Source organism: Carlito syrichta, unplaced genomic scaffold (genome assembly GCF_000164805.1).
Source record: "Carlito syrichta isolate Samal-C Ts95f unplaced genomic scaffold, Tarsius_syrichta-2.0.1 Scaffold305632, whole genome shotgun sequence".
Lineage (NCBI taxonomy): Eukaryota > Metazoa > Chordata > Mammalia > Primates > Tarsiidae > Carlito > Carlito syrichta.
This window is the reverse complement of record NW_007249728.1, coordinates 1-24,575: the sequence shown is the minus strand read 5'-3', so window position 1 is coordinate 24,575 and position 24,575 is coordinate 1. Positions and strand designations below refer to the sequence as shown.

Sequence of the window (24,575 nt, the reverse complement as noted above, 5' to 3'; positions counted from 1 at the left end):
ACTTTTGTTGCCTGTGCTTTTGAGGTCTTGTCCATAAAATCTTTACCTAGACCAATGTCCTAAAGTGTTTCCCCTGTTTTTTCTTCTAATAATTCCATAGTTTTGGGTATTACATTTAAGTCTTTAATCCATTTGAGTAGATTGATAAGAGATATGGGTCCAGTTTAATTCTTCTGCATATGGATATCCAGTTTTTCTAGCACCATTTGCTGAGGGACAGTCCTTTTCCCAATGAATGTTTTTGGCATGTGTTAAAAACTAGTTGACTGTAAATGCATGGACTTACTTTGAGTTCTGTATTTTCTTCTATTAGTCTATACATCTGTTTTTATGCCAGTATCATGCGGTTTTGTAGTTACTATTATTGTAGTATGTTTTGAAGTCAGGTAGTGTGATACCTCCAGCTTTGTTGTTTTTAACTAGGATTGTTTTGGCTATTTGGGGTCTTTCATGGTTCCATACAAATTTTAGGATTTTTAAAAAAATATATATATATATATTTGAAGACTGTCATTGGTATTTTGATAGATACTGCTCTGAGTCTGTAGATCACTTTGAGTGGTATGGTCATTTTGACAATATTAACTCTTCCAGTCCGTGAACACAAGATATCTTTCCCTTTTTTTGTGTGTCTTTTTTTAAAGTAAGGGGTACAGGCAGATTGTGGTTCCCAGGCATCCCACAAAGTAGGTGGGTCACCTCAGGGGCAGCTTTTACCCACTCAAAAATTCATCTCACATTAGCAGTGAGGATATGGGTATCACCCTGAATCGTTCTTTTCTTTTCTTTTTTTTTTTTTTTTGAGTTGGAGTCTCACTCAGTCACCCAGACCGGAGTGCAGTGGCTGCTCCCGGCCACCGCAGCCTCAACCTGCTGGCCTCCGGCGATCCTTCCGCCTCGGCCTTCCAAATATCTGGAACTATAGGTGCGCGCTACCATGCCCGGCTAATTTTTTTGATATATTGTAGAGATGAAGTCTTAAGTTGCCCAGGTGGGTCTCGAACCTGCGGGCTCAGGCAGTTCACTCACCTCGGCCTCCCAGAGTGCAGGATTACAACCTGAGCCACCGAGCCCAGCTGTTATTTTCTTAACTCATAAGTTTAAGGCATTTTCCAATTTCATCCACCGGTGTTTTATCATCAAGATCTTTTCCTTCCTTGGTTAAGTTTGTTCTCAGGTATTTTATTGTTTTTGTAGCTATTGTAAGTGGGATTTCTTTCTTTCTTTTTCAGATAATTTGTTGCTGGTATATGGAAACACTGCTGATTTTTGCGTGTTGATTTTGTATCATACAGCTTCACTGACGTAATTTGTTTATCAGTTCTAAGAGTTTTTTGTGGAGTCACTAGTTCTTTTGTATATAAGGTCATGTTGTCTGTAAATAAGGACAATTTGACTACCTCTTTTTGAACTTGGATGCCTATTATTTTTTTCTCATACTTGAATGCTCTGCCTAGGACTTGCAGTACTATGTTGAATAAGAATAGGGATAGTGGGCTCCCTTGTCTTGTTCTGGTTCTCAGAGGAAAAATTTTCAGCTTTGCCCTGTTTAGTATGATATTAGCTGTGAGTTTGTCATACATAGCTTTTACTGTAGTGAGGTACATTCGTTCCATACCTCATTTGCTGAGAGTTTTTATAATGAAGGGTTGTTAAATTTTACCAAACGCTTTTCCTTCATCTATTGCAATCATAAGGTTTTTGCCTTTCATTCTGTTGATAGGATGTATCATGTTTATTGATCTGTATATCTGAAACCACCCATGCTTCCCTAGGGTAAATCCCACCTGATCATGGTGTATAATCTTTTGGATGTGCTTTTGGGTTTGTTTTGCTGAAATTTTGTTGAGGCTTTTTATATCTGTGTTCAGCAGGGATATTGACCTGTAGAGGGAGAGAGAACGACAGAGAGAGAGCGAGAGAGAGAGAGAGAGAGAGAGAGAGAGAGAGAGTGTTTCTTGTGTCCTTTTCTGGTTTTGGTATCAGGATAATAATGACCTTGTAGAATGAGTTTGGGAGAAATTCCCCCCTTCAGTTTTTTGGAATAGTTTGAGAAGAATTGGTATTAGTTCCTTAAAAGTTAGGTAGAATTCAGCAATGAAGCTATCTGGACTTTTCTTTGTTGGGAGATTTTTATTACTGATTCAGTCCTGTTATTCATTATTGGTCTGTTCTGGTTTTCTATTTCTTCTTGTTTTAATTTTGGTAGGTTGTATTTGTCCAGGGATTTATTCATTTCCTCTCAGTTTGTTGGTGTGTAGCTCATAAGTCTCTCATGATCCTTCTCATTTCTTTGATATCAGTTGTAATGTCTTCGTCTTCATTTCTGATTTGGTTTATTTGGGTCTTTTCTCTTTTTTATGTAGTCTAGCTAATGATTTGTTGATTTTACTTCTTCAAAACAACTTTTTATTTTGTTGATCTTTTGAATCGTTTTTTTAGTCTCTCTTTTTTTTTTTTTTTTTTTGAGTTGGAGTCTCACTCTGTCGCCCAGACTGGAGTGCAGTGGCCGCTCCTGGCCACCACAGCCTCGCCTGCTGGGCTCCGGCGATCCTTCCGCCTCAGCCTTCCAAGTAGCTGGAATTACAGGCATGCGCTACCACGCCCAGCTGATTTTTCGATTTATTGTAGAGATGAGGTCTCGCTGCCCAGGCGGGTCTCGAACCCGCAGGCTCAGGCAATCCACTCACCTCAGCCTCCCAAAGGCGCGGGATTACAGGCTGAGCCACCGAACCCGACTTTTAGTCTCTCTTTTGTCTATTTCTGGTCTAACCGATTCTTTTCTTCTAATTTTAGGTTTGGTTTATACTTATTCTTTCTTCTTTAAGATATATCCTTAGGTTGTTTCCTTGAAATCATTCTACTTTTTTGATGTATATGTTTATTGCTATAAACTCTTCTTTCATATTGCTTTTTCATGGAGCTGGGTGTGGTAGCTAAAACTTGTAATTTCAGTGATTTGGAAGGTTGCTTGAGCCCAGGGGTAATATAGCTAGTAGACCCTGTCTCTGCAAATAATTTTTAAAAATTAGCTGGGCATGGTGGTGTGTGCCTGTAGTCTTAGCTACTTGGATGGTTGAGGCAGGAGGATCACTTGACTCCAGGAGTTCCAGACTACAGTGAGCTATGATCCCACCACTGTACTCCAGCCTGGGCAACAGAGTGACATCCTATTTCAAAAAATAAATAATTAAAAATACTGCTTTTTCTGTATCACATGAGTTTTGGTTATGTTTCCATTTTCATTTGTTTCCAGAAATTTTAATTGAATTTTCTTCTTAATTAATTTTAATTGCATTTTCTTCCTAATTTCTTCAGGAGCACATTGCATCAGTACAGTTTAGAAAGTTCCTCTTGTTAATTGATTTCTAGTTTTGTTCCGTTGTGATCAGGAAAAATACTTGATATGTTTTTTATTTTAAAGATTTGTTGAGACTTGTTTTGTGCCCTAACTGTATGGTTAATCCTGGAGAGTGTTCCATATGCTGATGAAAAAGAATGTATACTCTGCAGCTATTGGTGGAAATGTTTTGTAAATGTCTGTTAGGTCCATTTGGTCTGTAGTACAGTTTAAATTTGATGTTTCTTTATTGTTTTTCTGTCTAGATGATTTCTCCAGTGCTGAAGGTAGGGTGTTGGGGTTCCCAATTATTATTGTGTTGGAGACTTTGTCTCCCAATTTGTTCTTTATATCCGAGTGTTCTGGTGTAGCGAACATGTATATTTCCTTTTCTTAAAATTTAATTTTAGCTTCAAGAGGAACATGTGCAGATTTGTTGCATGGGTATATAGCGTGATGATGAAGCTTGGGCTTCTCTTGAGCCAGTCACCCAGGAGGTGAGCATGGTACCCAGAGAGTGGTTATTCAGTTCCAGACTGCTTTCCTCCTTCCCTCCTTTAGGATTCCCCAGTGTCTGTGGTTCCTGTCTTTATGCCCACGTATACCAGTTTTGACTCCCATTTAGGTGTGAGAATATGTGGTATTTGGTTTTCCATTTCTGTGTTAGTTCACTTAATATGATGGTCTACAGTTGCATCCAAGTTGCTGTAAAGGCCATGATTTTGTTCTTTGTGGCTGCATGATATTCTATCATGTATATGTACCACATTTTCCTTATCCAGACCATTTTGATGGGCATCTAGGTTGGATCCATGTTTTTGCTGTTGTGAATAGTGCTGCAATAAACATACATGGGCAATTGTCTTTGGTAGAGCAATTTATGTTCCTCTGTATATATCCCCAGAAGAGGGATTGCTGGATTGTATGGCAGCTCAGTTTTTAGCTCTTAGAAATCACCACACTGCTTTCCACAGAGGTTGAACTAGCTTAAATTCCCACCAACAGTGTAGGAGTGTTCCCTTTTCTCCATAGTGGCACCAGCACCTGTTGTTTTTTGACTTATTAGTGATACCATCCTTACCAGTGTTAGGTGGCATCTCATTATAGTTTTGATGTGCATTTCTCTGATGATTAGTAAGACTGAGCATTTTTTCATATGTTTGTTGACTGCTTGACCGTCTTACTTTGAGAAGTGTCTGTTCATGTCTATTGTCCACTTTTTAATGAGGTTGTGTGTTATTTTTTTCTTGTCAATTCCTTTGAGTTCCTTGTAGATCCTGGATGTTAGGTCTTTGTCAGATGCATAGCTTGCAAATATTTTTTCCCATTCAGTGGGTTGTTGCTTTACCCTCTTGATGGCTTCTTTTGCTGTGCAAATGCTTTTGATAAAGTCCCACCTGTCTATTTTAGCGTTTGTTGCATTTGCTTTTTAGGACTTGGTCATGAATTCATTGCCTACTTTGATGTCCAGGGTGGTGTTCCCTGTATTTCCTTCTAAGATTCTTATAGTTTGAGGTTTTATATTTAAGTTCTTGATCCATTTTGAGTCAGTTTTTGTGTATGGTGGTAGAGAGGAGTCCAGTTGCATTTTTCTTTATGTGGCTAGCCAGTTTTCCCAACTCATTTGCTAAATATGGTTTCCTTTTCCCAGTGTTTTTTGTTTTTCTTCTTTGAGTTGGGGTCTCACTCTGTTGCCCAGGATAGAGTGCAGTGGCATGATCACAATTATCATTGCTTATGGCAGCTTTGCCCTCCTGGGCTCAGGTGATCCTTCCACCTCAGCATCCCGAGTAGCTGGGACTATAGTTGCACACCTCTACGCCTGGCTAATGTTTTGATTTTTTTTTTTTTTTTGTAGAGATGAGGTTTCACTATGTTGCCCTGGCTGTTCTCAAACTCCTGGGCTCAAGCAAACTGTCCACCTCAGCCTCCCATCGTGCAAGTATTACAGGCATGAGTGACCACACCTGGTCACCCCAATGTTTGTAATTGATGATTTTGTCAAAGATGAGTTGGTTGAGGGACCATATTTTTATTTCCAGATTCTCTGTCCTGTCCCATTGGTCTGTGTACCTGTTCCTGTACCAATACCATGCTGTGTTGATTACCGTAGCCTTGTTATATAGTCTGTAAGTGTGATGCCTCCAGCTTTGTTCCTTTGCTGAGGATTGTTTTAGCCATTCATGCTCTTTTTTACTTCTATATGAATTTCTGTATTGTCTTTTCTAGTTTTGTGAAAAATGATGTTGAGCTTAGGATATTTTTCCATTTATTTGTGACATCGATGATTTCTTTGAGCAGTGTTTTGTAGTTCCCATTGTAAAGGTCTTTCACTTCTTTGTTTAGGTGGATTCTGGGGGTGTGTGTGTGTGTGTGTGTGTGTGTGTGTGTGTGTGTGTGTGTGTGTGTGTCTATTATGAATGAAAGGGCTTTTTATTTTGTTTTGTTTTGTTTTTTAGTTGGAGTCTCACTCTGTCACCCAGACTGGAGTGTAGTGGCATGTTCCCGGCCACTGCAGCCTTGACCTGCTGGGTTCTGGCGATCCTTCCACTTCAACTTTCCAAGTAGCTGGAACTACAGGCGCGCGCTACCACACCTGGCTAATTTTTTTTATTTATTGTAAAGATGAAGTCTCTCCAAGTTACCCTGGTGGGTCTCAAACTTGCGGGCTCACACAATCCACTCGCCTTGGCCTACAGGCTGAGCCACCGAGCCCAATGGAATTGTTTTTTATTTGATTATTGGCTGGCTTGTTGTTGAGGTATAGAAATGTAGATGTCTTTCGTACATTCATTTTGTATCCCAGTACTGTACCAAAGTCATTTATCAGTGCAAGGAGATTTTTGACAAACTTTCTAGGGGTTTCTGTGTGTAGAATCATATCATGTGCAAAGAAGGATAACTTAACTCCCTCTTTTCTGATTTGGATACCCTTGATTTCTTTCTCCTGCCTAATTGCACTGGATAGGACTTCAATTCTTCCTTCAATGTCTAGGTTTTCAAGGGTTTTTTATCAAGAAAGGATGCTAGATTTTATCAAATGCTTTTTCTGCATCTAATGAGATAATCATGTGGTTCTTGGTTTTACACCCATTAATGTACTGAATTACATTTATAGACTTGTTAATGCTGAACCAGCCTTGCATTCCGGGGAGGAAGCCCACCTGGTCATGATGGGTGATCCTAGAGATGTGTTATTGGATGCAGTTTGCTAGAATGTTGTTGAGAAAATTTGCATCTATGTTCACCAGGGAAACTGGCCTGTATTATCTTTCCTTGTTGGATCTTTGCCAGTTTTGGGTGTCAGGCTGGTGATATTAGCTTCATAAAATGAACTAGGGAATTCTTTCTCAGTTGCCTGGAATACTTTAAGTAAGACTGGTATCAGCTCCTCCAAGTATGTCTTGTAGAATTCAGCTGAGAAACCATCTGCTCCAGGGGTTTTTGGCAGGAAGTTTTCTTATAACTGAATCAATTTTCTGGATTGTTATTGGTTTGTTTAGGTTTTCCATTTCTCCTTGTTTCAACCTTGGGAGGTTGTGTGATGCCAGGAAATGTCCCGTTTCCTCTAGATTTTCTAGTTTATTTGCAAGTATATGTTTATAGTAATCTCTGTTAATTTTTTGAATTTCTTCAGGGTCAGTTGTGACATCACATATTTTATTTCTGGTTGTGTTTATTTGAACTTTCTCTCTCCCCCCCCTTATTTTTATTATTATTATTTAGTCAGTCTGGCTGGGGGTCTGTCAATCTTATTTATCCTTTTAAAGAACCAGCTTTTTGTCTTGTTGATTCTTTCTATGATATGTTTGTCTTCTATTTCCTGCAATTGTGACTTTATTTTAGTAATCTGGATTTTTCTACTGAAATTAGGATTTAGTTGTTCTTGTCTTTCCAGCTCTCTTAGGTATGATGTTAGGCTGTTTAATTGTGATTCCTTTATTTTCTGAGATGTTCATGTAATGTTATAAATGTCCCTCCCAACACTGATTTCATGGTGCTCCAGAGGTTTTGATATGTTGTGTCTTTGTTTTCATCTGTTTCCAGGAATCTTTTTGTGTCTGTCCTGATTTCTGTATTGACCCAAAAGTCATTCAGCAACATGTTGTTTAGTTTCTGTGTGTTTGTGTGATTTGGGGAGTTCTTACTGGTGATGATATTTATTTTTATTCCACTGTAATCTGAGAAGATACTTTTTATTATTTCAGCCTTTTGAAATTTGTTCACACTTTATTTGTGCCTGAGAATGTGTTTGATCTTGGAGTATGTTCCATGTGCTGATGAGTAGAATGTATACTCTGTGATTGTTGGGTGGAGTGCTCTGTAGATATCTATTAGGTCCAGTTGGTCAAATGTTGAATTAAGGTTCCAGATGTCCTTATTGGTTTTTTTTGCCTTGATGCTCTGTCTAGTGCTGCCATCAGGGTATTAAAGTCTTTGACTATGGTTTTGTGAGTGTCTGTGTCCTCTTTTACTTTATGTAGCAATTGTTTTATAAATCTTGGTGCTTTTTTTTTAGTTGAAGTCTCACTCCATCGCCCAAGCTGGAGTGCAGTGGAACACTCACAACCACCCTAGCGTCGACCTGCTGGGCTCAGGCAATCCTTCTGCCTCAGCCTTCCAAATAGCTGGAACTATAGGCAAGTGCTACCACACCCAGATAATTTTTTATTTATTGTAGAGATGAGGTCTCACCAAGTTGCCCAGGCTGTTCTCGAACCCGTGGGCTCAGACAGGCCCCTGACCTCAGCCTCCCAAAGTGCTGGGATTACAGGCTTGAGCCACTTACCCAGTCTGCATTATATTTAAGATAGATATTTCCTGCTGGTGGTTTGAGCCTTTTAGCATTATGTAGTATCCCTCTGTGTCCTTTTTAACTTGTTGGCTTGAAGTCTGTTTTGTCTGATATAAGAATAGCTACCCCTCTTCTTTTTTGTTTTCCATTTTCCTGGAAGAACTTGTTCTAGCCCCTTACCTTGAGCCTGTGGGTGTCCTTTGCAATGAGATGGATTTCCTGGAGACAGCAGAATGTTGGATCATGTTTCTTTATCCAATTTACTACCAACCTTTAAGTGGTGCTTTCAGTCCTTTTTTGTTCAAGTTAATTATTGATATGTTGTGAGGGTGTGCGTCTATCCCTGTCATAATGCTCTTAAGAGATTGCTTTGCTTCCTTTTTTTTTTGAGATTTTGTGGATGACCTGTATGCTCTATTAAATCTATGCTTGCCTATGCTTTTGTGATGGGTGGACTGTTCTTTCACTTCTGTTCTGAAAACTTTCTTAAGCATCTCCTGAAGGGCTGTCTTGGAGTTGGCATATTCTCTTAAGGATTGGATGTCTGGGAATGATTTAAATTCTTCATCACTGAAGAAGCTTATCTTGGCGGGCTAGGAAATTCTTAGTTGGAATTGCTTATCTTTAAGAACATTAAAGATGGGATTCTAGTCCCTTCTTGCTTGTGCAGTTTTTACTGAGACGTGTCCTGCAGTTGTGATTGGTCTTTCTTGGTAGGTGGGCTGTCCTTTCTAGCTGCCTTTAGGATTTTTTCTTTCATGATGACTATGTATCTTGGGGATGGTCTTCTTATGTATGTCTTACCTTGCAAGTATCCTCTTAATCTCTTGCTTTTGGATAAACACCTCACAAGATTTCCCAAGATCTGGGAAAATTTCTTGGATGACCTCTTGGAAGCCTCATTCCAGGGTGTTCTCGGTTTTCCCTTCTGCTTTGGGGATGCCAGTCAATCACATATTTGGTCTCTTTACATAATCCCATACTTCTTTTAGGCTTTGCTCATTCTTTTTGAGCCTTTTCTCTTTGTTTTTGTCAGACCAGGTTAGTTCACTATTTTGATCCTCAAACTCTGTGATTTTTTTCTCTGCCAGATTGATTTTCCCTAGACCTGTCTTTATGCTTTGTAATTCCAGGAGGGAATTCCAGAATTTCAGATATGACCTTTCTTTTATTGGCCAGCTCAGCTTTTATTTCCTGCACTGCTTTTGTTGCCTGGGTGATCTTGTTGCTTCCGACTTCTCATGGTTTTCCTTAACCATTTTCACCATCCCTTGTCTGAATTCTGTGTTTGTTATCAGGTACAGGTTCTTTTAGATAGATTCCATCATTTGGGGACTGGGAGATCCTTTTGTATGTGTTGCCTCTTTAAGGCTTTAGGGATTGGCAGTGTTTTTTCATTGGTTTTTCCTCATCTGTGAGGACCACCTCTTCTCTTTTTATTATTTTTTTTTAGTTTTGTTGTTTGGTAGTTAGATATGGTCTAGCTGTCCTAAGGCCTTTTCTGCTGTTCAAAATATTTCACACAGGCAGAGAGAGAAGCGCAGCTACTCCAGCTCCATTGCTCTTGCTAGGCAGTATTCAGTACTCAGAGTGATTTTTCTGCTGAAAAGTTTTCCTGTGGCCAAGCTGGCCAGACTGCTTTCCAGCCTCCAGTTGTGAACTCTTTGTGGAGATCAGTAGGGGGGATGGGCCCACTGACCAATTCAGCAGCACTGCCGAATGGTGGCACTCTCTGTCGATAGCCCAGAAGCATTCCCACCAGGAAGCTGGACTGCCTGGTGTCTTTCACTACTCTCCTTTCCCTGCCAGAGACCATGCTAAGAACTTTAAAGCAGCAGAGTTCTTTGTACAGTGGGACCTGTCCTTGGGGTGAGTGAGGTTGGTAGTCAGTCTTTCCTGGTCTGAGGGCTGGCTGCCAGATGCCGATGTCAGGTACCGAGTGAGTGCAGCTGGTGGGGGAATTTTCATGGCCAGGGAGCTGGCCATCAAGCAGTGCTGACGGGGAACATGCTCTCGGGTTGACAGGTGGTAGACGTTCTGAGCTTGAGTGTGTTCTCAGCACCATGTGGGCTGTGACCACACACCACTGTGCCCTAGCTAGGTCTCCTCCCCCTGACCTGCATGATGGGGGGAGTGAAACTGTCACAGATCACATCAGGACTCCTCACTCTCTCTCGCATACAAGGCAGGATTGCAGATCCTTTGCAAGTCTGGCGCCTAGCAGGAATGACACCTAACAGCTCCAAAGCTAGCTGCCTGTGTTCTCTCTTCTTCGATCTCTATTTGTCCCAAGAGTCCTCAGTGGGGTGTGTGGTGCATCTGCCTTTGAAGCCTGCTCAAACTGCTTGGGGTTACCAGAGGCTAGGACTGTCTTTCTTGTTCTGCTCTGCAAGAAAAGTGCTGGTTGGCTATTCCCAGGTACCATTTTGGATCTCCTTCTTTGCTTCCTTTCAAAAGTAATTACTTGTTTTTTTACTTGTCGATTCATTTAAGTTCCTTATAGATTCTGGATCTGTCTGTTTTTGGATGCATAGTTTGCAAATATTTTCTCCCATTCTGTAGGCTATCTTTTTACTCTGTTGATTATTTATTTTGCTTTGCAGAAGCTCTTTAGCTTTTTAGTCTTACTTGACAATTTTTGTTTTTGTTGCATATTCTTTTGAGGACTTGGTCATAAATGTGTTGCCTAAACCAATGTCCAGAAGAGTGTTTCCTAGGCTTTCTTTTAGAGTTTTTATAGTTTGATATCTTAAATTTAAGTGTTTAATCCATTTCAGTTAATTTCTCTATATAGTCATAGGAGGGAGTCCAGCATATGGTTAACCAGTTTTTCAGCATCATTTATTTTGAATATGTGTAGAGAATTTTTGTGTCAACAAAAACAGGGGATATTGGCCTGTAGTTTTCTTTCTTTATTGTGTCTTTGTCAGATTTTGGTATCTGGATGATATACTTCATAGAATGAGTCCCTCCTCCTAGTTTGTTTGGAATAGTTTCAGTAGGATTGAAACCAGCTCTTCCTTGTATATCTGGTAGACTTCAGCTGTGAATTTTTCTAGACATTTTTTGTTGGTAGATCTTTTATTACTGATTCAATTTTGTAGCTCATTATTGGTCTGTTCAGCTCATTATTGGTTTCAGTAGTCTTAGAAGGTTGTGTTTCTAGGAATTTACCCATTTTCTTCAGATTTTTTAACTTACCTCATGCATACAGATACTTATAATTTTATCTTTGATAATTTATTGTATTTCTTTGGGATCAGTTGTAACATTGCTGTTTTCATTTCTGATTGTACTTATTTGGATTTTGTTTCTTATTTTTCTTTTAATTTGATCAGTGGTCTCTCAGTCTTGTTTATCTATTCAGGGGTCCAGCTTTTCAGTTCATTGTTTTTTTTCTGTTTGTTTGTTTTGTTTTTGGCTTTTTTGCTCTCAGTTTTATTTAGCTGTGATCTGATTTTGGTTATTTCCTTTCTTCTTCTAGCTTGTTTGTTCTTGTTCATCTAGTCCCCTCAGGTAAGATGTTAGCTTGTTTATTTGATAGCTTTCTTCTTGATGGGGGTGTATAGTGTTATAAATGTATCTTTTGGCACCGATTTTGTGGCATCCTAGAGGTTTTGGTATGTTGTGTTTTTATTTTCATTTGTTTTAAAGAAATTTCTTATTTCTTTGTTGATTTAGTTGTGTATCTAAAAATTGTTCAAGAGCAAGTTGTTTAGTTTCCATGTATTTGTGTGGTTTTGAGTGTTCCTCTTGTTGTTGATTTCTACTTTTATTCTTCTGTGGTCAGAGACGATGCTTGATATGATTTTGATTTTTTGAATTTATTGAGGCATAATTCATGAGAGATGCTCACCAGCTGCTTCCCGTCAGCCATATCCTATATTTCCAATTGTTAAACCCTCTTCTAAATTGATCTTTTTTTATCATTATAGAATAACTTTGTGTCTTTTTTCAATTCTTGACTTAGTCTGTTTTATCTGATTTAAGTATAGCTACTTCTGCTTGCTTTTGGTTTTCATTTATGTGGAATATATTTTTCCATCCTTCACTTTTAGCCTATGTGACTTTATAGGTGAAATGAGTTTCTCATAGTTGGCATATAATTGGATCTTGTTTTTTTTATTCATTTGTCCAGTTTAAATCTTTTAATTGGGGAATTTAATATGTTTACATTTAAAGTTATTATTGATCAGTGAGGTCTTCTGTTATTTTTTTTCTTTAAATATATTTTGTTTCTTTTCCCCCCTCTTGTTGGTAGTCTTTCCAGTTTAATGGTACTATGTAGTGATACGGTTTTTTTCTTTTCTTTTCATCATTTGTGTATTTACTGTATCATGTTTTCATGATGGTAGTTATTGTCCTTTTGTTTTTAGATGTAGGAATCTTTTAAACATTTCTTGTAATGCTAGTTTAGTGGTGAAGAATTCCCTGAGTTTTTTCTTGACTGGGGAAACCTTTTGTTCTTCTTCATTTCTGAATAATATCTTTGCTGGGCATGGTATTCTTGGTTGGCAGTTTTTTTGTTTGTTTTGTTTTGTTTTTCTCGTTTTAGCACTTTCAGTATATTATCCCCCTTTGTTCTGACTTGAAGGATTTCTGGTAAGAAATCCATTGTTAGTCTGATCCTGGCCTGTAAGATTTCTGGTGAGAAATCTGCTCTTAGTCTAATGGAGCTTCCCTTATATGTGTCTTGACCTTTTTTTCTTGCATGTGTAAAAATTCTTTGTCTTGTACCTTTCACTGTTTGCCTACTATGTGTCTTTGAGGAGACCTTTTTTGGATTAGCTATAATTGTGGAATTTTTAAGTTTCCTGGATTTGGATGTTCATACCTCTCCTACGACTTGGGACATTTTCAGCTATTATTTCATTAAATAGGTTTTCTATACCTTTTCCTACCTCTTCGGTGGCTTTCATGTGAGAATATTTGTACACTTAATAGTGTTACTAAGTCCTGTAGGCTTTCTTCATTCTTTTTTTCCCTTTTGTTAATATTTTTTGAGTCAGGATCTCACTGTTTTCCAGATTGAGGTGTGTAATTAATTACATGATCATGGCTCACCACAGCCTTGACCTCCTGGGCTCTGGCTATCCTTCCACCTCAGCCTCTGGAGTAACCGGAGCACAGGGGCATGCCATCACACCCAGTTAATTTTTTATTTTTATTTTTGCAGAGATGAGGTCTCACTGTATTGCCTAGGCTGGTCTGGAACTCCTGAGCTCAAGCAGTCCTCCTGCCTCAGCCTCCCAAAGTGCTGGGATTACAGGCATGAGCCATTGCACTGAGGCTTTTTCTTCCTTTTTTTTGGTCTACCTAGGTTATTTCAAAAGATATGTTTTCAAGTTCAGAAAGTTTTTCTTCTGCTTGATCTAGACTGTTACTGAATTTTTTATTGTATTTTTTATTTCATTCATCAAATTCTTTAGCTTTGTGTTTTCTGTTTGATTGTGTTATCTGTCTCTCCATTGAATTTCCTGTTCAAATTATGAATTATTTACCTGATTTTGTTGAAATGTCAATTTGTAGTCCCTTGTATTTTGCTGAGTTTTCTTTAAATTATTATTTTGAATTTGTTTATGGCAGTTTGTAAATTTTCTTTGTTTGGGGTGGGTTCTATTACTAGAAAATTATTGTGTTTCTTTGGGAGTGTCATGTATTCTTGCTTCTTCATGTTTGCTGTATCTCTTATGGAGTAGCTTTTGTAGAGAAAGTCGAATTCCTGTAGATGGTTCTTAGGGTGTTGGTTGGGTAAGATGTGTTGGCTTTGGTTCTGGGTAACAAAAAGAAGTGTTGTTTCTATGTAGTTCACGTTATTGATGTTTATAAGTGCCTCAGTGGACTAGGCTGTGGAAGTTAGTGGTAGTTGTGGCCTGGCTATTCTAGAAGTGAGCTATCAAGCTGGTTTTAGACTGGTCGTATGAGGATGCATGCAATAGGTTGATCAACTCAGTGACTGACTTGCTGAGGTCAAGGATGCTGGACTGTTTCTCCAACTGGGGAGGTGAACATTGGTTCACTTGGTTTGGTGGTAGGTCCACTAGGGAAGGGTTCACCATGCTGTTTTTCTGACTGGGGATATGGATATAAATCTCTCTTTCTTGTTTCATGAAGCCAGCATAACCTTGAAGCTAAACATTTTATAAGAAAGGAAAAATGCAGACAGTCTGTCTCAGGAATATGTAGGAGCAAAAATTTTAAGATATTAGCAAACTAGGGCCTGCTCAGTGGCTCAGCCTGTAATCCCAGCACTTTGGGAGGCCGAGGTGAGTGGATTGTCTGAGCCCGCGGGTTCAAGACATGCCTGGGCAACTTGGTGAGACCTCATCTCTACAATAAATCAAAAATTAGCTGGGCATGGTAGCATGCGCCTGTAGTTCCGGCTACTCGGAAGGCTGAGGCGGAAGGATCGCCAGAGCCCAGCAGGTCGAGGCTGCAGTGGTCAGGAGTGGCCACTACACTCCAGTCTGGGGTGACAGAGTGAGATTCCAACTCAAAAAAAAAAAAATACAAAAAAAAAAAAAAAAGAAAGCAAACTAAATCTAGTGATATATAAAACAGATAAAGCAACTAAGCTGAATTCAGTCTAGGAAAACATGAGTGGGTTAAAATATGAAAATTAATGCATCATCTGATAAAAGGAGGAAAAATACATGATATTTTCTTGTTTATATGAAATTCAGCAGCTGGACGTGGTGGCTTATGCCTGTAATCCCAGCACTTTGGGAGGCAGAGGCAAGAGTATTGCCTGAACTCAGGAGTTCTAGACCAGCCTGAGCAACATGGCAAGACCTCTTCTCTACAATAAATAAAAAATCAACTGGGCATTGTGGCGCATGGCTGTGTTTCCATCTACTTGGAAGGCTGAGGTGGAAGGATTGCCCAACAGGTTGAGGCTATGAGTATGCCACTGCATTCCAGCCTGGGCAGCAAAGTGAGACTCCAACCCAGAAAAAAAAAAAATTCAGCAATAATTCATGAAAATAAATAGAAAAAAAAAGCATCCAACAATAAAATTTTATTTGATGGTAAGTTATTGAAAGTTTTCCCTCTGGGGACAGAACAAAATAAAGGTCGTTGCTGTTACCACTTCTGTTGAACAGTTCTAGTTGAAGTTCTAGTCAATGAATAAGAAAAACAAGAAGTATAAGGATTAGAAAGGTAGAAATAATACTCATTCACAGATGACCATTATATTCCTATTTACATAGGAGTCCAAAAGAATATGCAGACATACTCTTAGACTTAATCAGCAAATTTAGCAGAATCTCTTTATATGAGTTATTTTATTTTATATGAGTTATATTATTAATATATATAAATTAAGTATGTTACTATATACCAACAAGATTCAAATAGTTAATGCTATTTATTGACAGATATTATAGACAATATCATCAAAAATCATTGAATACCCAGGAATAATTCTCAAAAAAAAAAAGTGTGAGACATCTATACTGAAAGCTACAGAACATTATTAAAAGAAAACAAAGAATACCTAAGTAAACCAAAGATATGTTCATGAGTGGGAAAACTCAATTCTGTAAAGATATCAGTTTACACACACACACACTCACACCCCCAATAACTCATTTTTATGTATCCTTATGATTTTACACTTATCTGTTTATATGCTTATCCTTATGATTTTACACTTATCTGTTTATAGTTATATCCTTATGATTTTACACTTATCTGTTTATAGTTCAATAGAATTTTCACTTGAAAAACATTTTCTGTTAAAATGTATACTTTTAAGACATCTTGAGTCTTTCACATTCTTCATAGAATGAAGTAAATTTTCTTAGATGTAATTAATGTTTTAGGGGACAATGGTGACTTTAACTATGATCTAATTTAATTATTTTATTACTTGGTTTTGTATATCTGATTAGATAATAGATTAAGAAACACTTAGTGTGAGATGAGTTTATGTTGAAAGGTCTTTTTCCTCCTTTAGTTAAATGAAGTAAGTGATGAAAACAGGAAGATGGAGATTCAGGCTAAGAGAGTGCAAGCTCGTTTAGATAATTTACAGGTAAGTTGCCTGCTTTTCTCTTGAGATACAAGTGACTTTTAAAATGATTGCCTTTGGATTTACTCACTTTTGATAGTTACTCTTTAATTCATGGATATGTACTGTTGCAGAGAAAGTACGAGTTCATGACAATACAGAGATTGAAAGCAAATTCCCATGCTGCTCATGAAATGAAAACCATAAAGCAAGAAAAAGTACCAGTTCCAAAAACATTCAAGGTATGATATGATTGAAAATTTCTCCGATGAAAAGCCAGGAAATTCTCTCTTGTTATTTTCTTTTTTTCTTTCGTTTAGCACACATTCTTTTTGGTATGAAAGGATTCACCCTAATAATTATTTTTATAGGGAAATATCTCTAGAACATTTAAAATTACCTTTATCTGTTAATAACAAAAGGAGTGTTTCGGGTACAGTAGCATGAATTTCAGGAACTCAAGGTTAATAACAGCTTTATTAGTTGGTATATTTTGAGACTTCACATGCACTTGATGTTATTTTTCTATCGAGACTGCAACCCATTCCTGAATGGGCCTCCCATGTATTTTTTTCCCCTAAGAATTTAAAAACTTTGAGGTATAAGTTACATACATTAACATAATACCCAGTTTTATATCCTTAAGTGTCAAATTTAAACTTTTTAAAATTAATAGCCCTAGGTGTTACTGAAGGTTTGAGCTGTTTTGACAGATATTTACAGCACTCATGTAACCTACAGCCAAATATAATACACTTCCATTACTCTAGGCAGTTAGTTCTTCTCTGTCCTTTTCTGGTCATTCCTTTCTGTTGGAAGTAGTTCAACAACTACTTATATCTGACTTGTATCACCACGAATCAGTTCTGCCTATTTTAGAACCCCAGGCAGTGAAATTATCTAGTGTATACTTGCTTGTTTAAGGCTTCTTTTTCTCAGCATAATGTTGGGTATATCAGCAGTTTGTTCCTTTTTATTGCTCAATCGTATTTCATTGTATGAATAAATCAGTTTATTTATTCATCCTTTTGTTGATAGGCATCTAAGCTTTTCCTAGTTATTGTCTGTTATGAATTCATAGCTTTCTGCTATGAATATTGATGTATAGGGTTTTTGTGGATATATGTTTTTATTTATTGGGTATATACCAGGGCTACAATTTCTGATGCATTAGACAGATATGTGTTTTTAAGAGACTGTCAATTTTCTAAATTGGTTGTACCATTTCACACTCTTAATAACAGTGTTTGAAAAGTTGTGGCTGCTCTGCAGCCTTGCCAGCATCAGGTATTTTCAGTCGTTTTCATTTTGAACTTTCCACGGTGCATGGAGTGGCATGTTATTATGGGCTGTAATGATTTTGATGACTCTTCTAGTTCCTTATGTAAAGTAAATTGGAAATGGTGCAGCTTTATACTCAGATATTGAAGATGATGGAAGTTTTCATCTAAAGGACGTTGGTTTCTATTTGGAAAAAAATTGAGCAGGTGAAAAAGTACTCTTGTTCAGAATAATGTGGTAACTCTAATATTTATTATTTTGTTTTCTATAATCTGATTTTGGTTTTGTGTAACATTGCCTTTTTATTAATTTGCTTTTATATTTCTATGTTTTTGCAGATATTTTAAAGCTCATGAAATCTAGTATAGTTCCCTGCTTATGGTAGATGTGTATAGTGGCATCTTATTTTGAAAAATTTTGAATTTAGTTGACCAGAAATGTAATGTGTTTTGAAGTAATCGTGAAAGCAATCAGTTTTTTTTGTTTGTTCCATTTTTTGAGCTGGGGCCTTATTCTGGTGCAGTCACAGTTCACCACAGCCTCAACCTCCTGGGCTCAGGCGATCTTGCATCAGCCTCCCGAGTAGCTGGGCTACAGGTACATGCCGCCATAGCCAGCTAATTTTTTTATTATTTTGTAGCAACAGAATCTTGCTGTCTTGCCCAGGTTGAAGTTTAATTAAGTTTATAAATTACTTGTGGCATTTTGTTCTTATCATTTTACTTTTCATTTTTGTAGGCTCTCAGAAAATAAGATTTCTGGGGGAAAAAATGCACCTATTATGTCTGTTGACTGGTATACTGTAAAGACAAAGAAAGCAACAGCTTTTATTGGAAGAAGATTATATAAAGTTTTATAGTGGAAATTCCTTAGCTTGGGAAACCTTTAAATTTTAAAAAATATTTTAGTTATGGTAGATCCTGCTCTCGAGTAAGGCCAATTTTACTGTTTTATCTTACCAAACTTGGATGAAAAACTTTTATGAAGATTTTCATCTTAGTAGTAAGGTACAGTTCTTTCAATTTCCTTATTATGGATTTTGTTTCTTTCTCTTAACTGGCATTTGACATGTGTTTAATATTAACTGGGGATATTTGATCTGGAATTTATCTTGCTTGTTTGGAGAAACTGTCCAAACACATATTTTAGTGAAGTGCTTAGGTAAATTATTTTATAGTAACTTATCAAATTTGAGGCTTACCTTTGATGTTTTTGACATATAGGTACCACTTAATGGACAAGTTTATGAACTTTTAACTGTCTTCATGGACTGGATTTCAGATCATCATCTTAGCAAAGTGAAACATGAAGAATCTGGAATGGATGGTGAAAAGCCAGTACTCAAATTTGCTTCTCAGAGAAATGATATTCAGGAGAAGTGTGTAAAGGTTTGTTTGTTTTTATTTGAAATATATAACTCAGTATACATGAAGATTAAAAAAGGAAAAGCCTATGGTATATTTTACAAGTGAAAAATGATTTAAAATATTTTTTGTAGAAAATTGATCATGCCAATAGTTAGCTTAGAAGAGTCATTTCAGACTTAATTAACACATTCACAATCAGCAAATTTTTCCCTTTCCTAATATTGAGAGCGGGTGAAAAAAAAATCTGAAGCTGGTTGCTGCAAACTCCTGTCATTAAACACAAGTGAAATGGTCTTTTCTAAATGGTTACCTTTTTCACAATATAGCTGAAAGTTGCAGACATATCCAGTATTTGCCTCAGACACATTCTAATTAGCATTCCATACTTTGTATTTTTATTTGGATTATAAACTGAGTATGTAGTATAGAGATATATTTCTTCATTTACATTACATCATTACATCACTATCTGTCTCACTATTACTAATAAGTTCACTGTATTCACCTTTGACCTCGGGAATCTCATCAGCGTGTATTTATTCATTTTCTGTAATTATGGTAAATTATTTTTAATGTTGAAGTATGAAAGCCCTAAAATACAAAAATACAAGTACACAACACTAATCTCAACAAAATAATGATCAATTTACAATTTTTACAAACTACATAAATCAGTAACAATATTGCGCAGTCGATATCAGATAATTATCTCAATTAACTTTCTCCTTGTCTCACTATTCATTTTCAAATAAAATATAATAACATATATATGACAGTGTTGCAGCATTCAGAAACACAATTTGCAAAGACGTAAATTCATGTCAGCAGCAACCAGGCACAGAATTTGGGAAGATAGAAATTTATGTCAGTGAATGAGTTAAGATTAATTTATATTTTTCTTAATGTGTTGGGAACTTATTTTAAAAGTAGACATTCAACATTAAAAATATACAATAATCCCTCAAGTTCCTGATATAAAATGGTATTATTTGCATATAACCATATATATCCTCCCATATACTTTAAACCATCTTTAGATTACTTATAATACCTAATACAATGTAAATGCTATGTAAGTCATTGTTATCCTTTGTTGTTAGAGGAATAAAGAGTAAAGAAAAATGTACGTGTAAACACAGTACAGACACAGTACAGTTGATCTAATCCATATGTACAGAACTCACAGATCCATATGGGGAAATTATACTCCAAAAATGCTGAAATAATTGTATATTAGAGTTAAGCAAATAATTAGTTATGTGAACAATTCCAAGTACACATTATTTTAGGATTCAGAACTCACTAGGATAATTTTATTTTGCGTTTTGCATGAAAGAGTAAGCAACTTCATTTTAAGGAACTTCTCATTAACAAAGGAAAATGACATCTTAAATTATACACGTTAATTTGAATATCGGTTCTCATTCTTTCTTTTTTTTTTTTTTTTTTTGAGTTGGAGTTTCACTCTGTTGCCCAGGCTTGGAGTGCAGTGGCACGCTTATGGCCATCATAGCCTCAACCTGCCGGGTTCAGGTGATCCTTCCATCTCAGCCTTCCAAGTAGCTGGAACTACAGGCTTGCGCCACCACGCCCAGCTAATTTTTTGATTTATTGTAGAGATGAGGTCTCGCCAAGTTACCTGAGCTGGTCTCCAACTTATGAGCTCAGGCAATCCTCTCACCTCAGCCTCCCAAAGTGCTGGGATTATAGGCGTAAGCCACTACACCCAGCCATGATTTCTAATTAGTATAAAAGGTCTTTAGAGGACAGTTGTATTTCTATACGTGAAAATTTTGACAGGTAGACTTCTAAAGTTTTTTGTTTGTTTTCAGATATTTTCAGGAATAATTTTATGATTACTAAATTCAGGCTAGGTTTCATTTTAGTAAAATATTTTCAGTTTTCATCTTTATCTAAAAAGTTTCTTCTAGATATCTTTCGTGCTAGTCAGAAAAATGGCCCAAAAGATGTTCACATTTAACTCGTGGAACCTATCAGTATGTTATATGACTTAGTCTTAGGTGTCTTACTCTGTTTCTTGTTGCTCATAAAAGAATGCCTGAAGCTGGAAAATTTTTAAATAAAAGGAGTTTATGTCTTACAGTTATAGAGGCTAAGTCAAAGGTCGAGGGGCTGCATCTGTGGGGTCCTTCTTAATATTGGGACTCTGTGCAGAGTCCATAGGTAGTATAAGATAGCACAGCACTAGGGGCTGAGTGTGCTAGCTCAGGCCTCATAAAGCCACCAGTCTTGTCCCGTGATAACCCATTAATCCATAACCCATTATCTATTAACCTATGAATGGATGAATCTGTTCCTACCCTCATGACCCAGGCACCTCTTAAAGGCCCCATTTCTCAATACTGCCACATTGGAGATTAAATTTCAACTTGAGCTTTGGAGGGAACACACATTCAAACCATAGCATATAACAAAAGGGAATTAAAATTGCTAATCAACTGACCTTAAAATAGGGAGATAACAGGATTATCTGGGTGGGCCCAGAAATCACATAAGCTCTTGAAACTAGAAAGATTCAGAATGGTAGATTAGAGACCCAATCTATTACTGCTGGCTTTGAGGATGGAGAAAAGCCATGGGCCAAGGAATTTGGGTGGGTTCTGGAAACCGGAAATGGCCCTCAGCTGACAGCCAAAAAGGAACTACAAATGTCAGTGCTGTAACTGCAACAAACTGCATTCAGCCAGCAATTGAATGAGCAAGGAACTGGGTCTGCCCTAGCCTCCAGAAAGAAGCACAGCTCTGTAAATACCTTGATTTCACTGGTTGAGATCCACATTAGACTTCTGATCTACAGAGCTATAAAATAAAGGCTTTATCTTATTTAAATATGAATTTTGGGTCTGGGTGTGGTGGCTCATGTCTATAATCCCAGTGCTTTGGGAAACCAAGGCAGGAGGATGGCTTGAGACCAGGAGTTCAAGACCAGCCTGGGTAGCATAGCAAGACCCTATCTCTACAGAAAACAAATTAGCCGGGCATGATGGCACATACCTGTATCCCAGCTACTTGGTAGGCCCAGGTGGGACGATTGCTTGAGCCAGAAGTTTTAGGTTTCAGTGAGCTATAATTGCACCACTAGACTCCAGCCTGGGTGACAGTGATACCCTATCTGTAAAATAAATAGTTTGTGATATTTGTTATGGCAGCAATAGGAAACAAAAACATGTTTTGTTTAGAATTTTGTCTCTTTTAGTCCCTACATCAGCCTCCCTCATTAGGAGGGCCTGCAGTATTAAAGTTCTACACAGAGATGCTGTTGTGTACTGGATGAGGAAGGCAGTCCCAAGATATTGAGGCTAACAAGAGGTAGTTTAAGAAAAAACAAATCTGGATCATGTAGGACTCTGTTTTTATATCAGTCTAATGGCGTAAGAGAATATTTAACAAATATATGGCTCAGGATTAATTTTATCATCTTTGAAAAAGATGATAAAGATAGTTATCTGTTGACTTATTTGGAGTTACAATTATTGCTAGCCTAACTAGGTCCTTTGAACAAAAATATTATTTTTAACATATATTAATAAGGATAGAACAATTTAAAGATTATAAAGTCTTTTTAATATAATAAGAGAAGGGCAAATAGTACTAAATAAATCAGTTAATTGAATACTTGTGGCCAACACCAGCAGGATGTACAATTTATGATTTTAAAATAATGCCACCTTTAAAAAATTTTTTTTTGGTTATAAGAGTAAGAGCATTATTCTGGTAGCCATTTTGGCAGACATTATCTTTATTCTAAGAATATTAGTGTAACTCAAAATATTTTTTGTAAAATCTTAAGAAATTACCGTTGGAGCCTTCTGACATATTTGGTTGTATAATTTTATCAGTCACGACTCATTATCATTTGAGGATGGGTTTCATATTTAAAAACAAAAAAACCATTGGCAGGTACACTCGATATATTTTATAAGACTGATATTTTTGTGTGATTCTAAAACAGATAGGTAGAGTATTATCAAAGAAATTAGGAAAAGACCCAATTCAGTGCAATCTGAAGTAGAATCTACTGTGTATTACAGCTATTGATTGTAAAAATATAGGTATAGAATGAACATCTTCAACATGTTGGACTAGGAAGGTTTAGGCTCTCATCTTCCATGGAAATACCAAGTTGACTACAATATAATGAGCAGGACGTGTTTGTAAGAACTCTAGACAAGTTGAGAAGTTGCAGCACCCAGGCAGTACATAAAAGGAAGAGACTCCATCTAAAGGGGTAGGAAAAGTTGTGACATTCTGGCATGTTTGTTACCCCTCCTAGTAGTAGAGTGTAGTGCAACCAGGGGAAAATCTCCCATATCCTGGCTTCTTCCTTGCAATAGAAACAAAAGAATGGACTGTGTGTTTAATATATTGGCTTGATGAGGTCTAGCTGTAAGACTGGTTTGCATCTTTTCTTCTCAAAGTGCTAAAGGGAATAATGGCATAGTTTGGAAGCTGCAGAAAACAGAGGTGAATGCTGCAGCATATTAGAGCTGCAGAGATCTGCACTTTACAGGAGGAAATCAGAAAGACACGGAGATTATGGGTTTCTAAGAAGAAAATGGGACAAGCTGCCAGGGAAATAAAGTCGTTGAAAAGCGTACATGCAAGCCCAGAAAAGGCACATCTTCCCAAAAAAGCTTGAAAGGTCCTAAAACCTCCAGCTGGGATGATTCATGAAAGTATTCCCCTTCATGAAGCCAGTTGTAAAGACTGGGAAAGGTGATGGTTTTTCAAATGTCCAAATATCAGTTTAAAACAATCAGATGGCATGCAGAGAATCAAAGACATTGATTCAATGAAAGAGCAAAACAAAGGTCTGGAAATTGACCCTAAAATAATACAGATCTCTGAACTTTCTTATAAATATTTTTAAAACTCTTACAAATGCTCAGTGAAGTAAAATGAAACACAGACAAGTAAGCAAAATCAGGGACATGGTGCATGAATGAAGTGAGAATGTCAACTAAAAGATAGAAATTTTAAGAACTAAATAGAAGTTGTGGAACTAAAGAATACAATAAACTGTCAAATTCAACAGCAAACTTGGTCAGGCAGAAGGAAAGCATCAGCAAACTTAAAGACAGATCATTTGCAGTTGAGTCAGAGGAACAAACAAACAAAAAAAGTAATGAGAGGGACTTAAGGGATACCATCAAGCAAATCAATATATGCATTATGGAAGAAGTCTTAGAAGAAGAGGGAGGGAGAAGGGTTAGAGAGCTCATTTGTAGAAATAATGACTGAAAACATCCCAAACTTTCCTTTCCCTTTTTTTTTTTTGGCGAAAGCAGGATTTATTGAGAGGACATAAAAGCTCCCAAAGTGGGAGGGGACCCAAAGGGGTTGCCCACTTTCCTTTTCTTTAAGACAGAAATGGGCATACAGATTCAAGAAGTGCAAGGAACTCTGAACAGGACAAGCCCAAAGAAACTTACTCTAAGTCACATTATAATCAAATTGTCAAAAGTTATATAAAAAGAGAATCCTGAAAACAGCAAGGGAAAAGCAACTTGTCATGTCCATAGAATTCTATGAGAAGATCAGCAGATTTCTCAGCAGAAACCTTGTATGCCAGCAAGAAGCAGAATGATACATTCAGAGTTCTTAGAGTGAAAAATATATATATATAAACAAAGAGGACTATATCCAGCTAAACTGTCCTTCAGAAATAAAGAAGAAATTAAAACGTTCTCAGATAAACAAAAGCTGAGGGTGTTCATTAACCACTAGACCTGCCCTACAAGAAATGCTTAAGAAAGT

General features: G+C 37.2%; 1 protein-coding gene across 1 annotated transcript in view; it reads left to right on the top strand.

The window, feature by feature from the left end:
- LOC103264226 (coiled-coil domain-containing protein 138-like) overlaps nucleotides 1–18,818 on the top strand; it is a gene marked incomplete at its 3' end in the record, with an annotated part of 53,763 nt that extends 34,945 nt beyond the window's left edge. The window contains exons 10-12 of the mRNA XM_021714361.1: nucleotides 16,096–16,173; nucleotides 16,284–16,391; nucleotides 18,654–18,818. Of these exons, the coding sequence (XP_021570036.1) occupies nucleotides 16,096–16,173; nucleotides 16,284–16,391; nucleotides 18,654–18,818 (351 nt within the window). The remainder of the gene's footprint in view (nucleotides 1–16,095; nucleotides 16,174–16,283; nucleotides 16,392–18,653) is intronic.
- Between the last annotated feature and the right edge of the window lie 5,757 nt (nucleotides 18,819–24,575).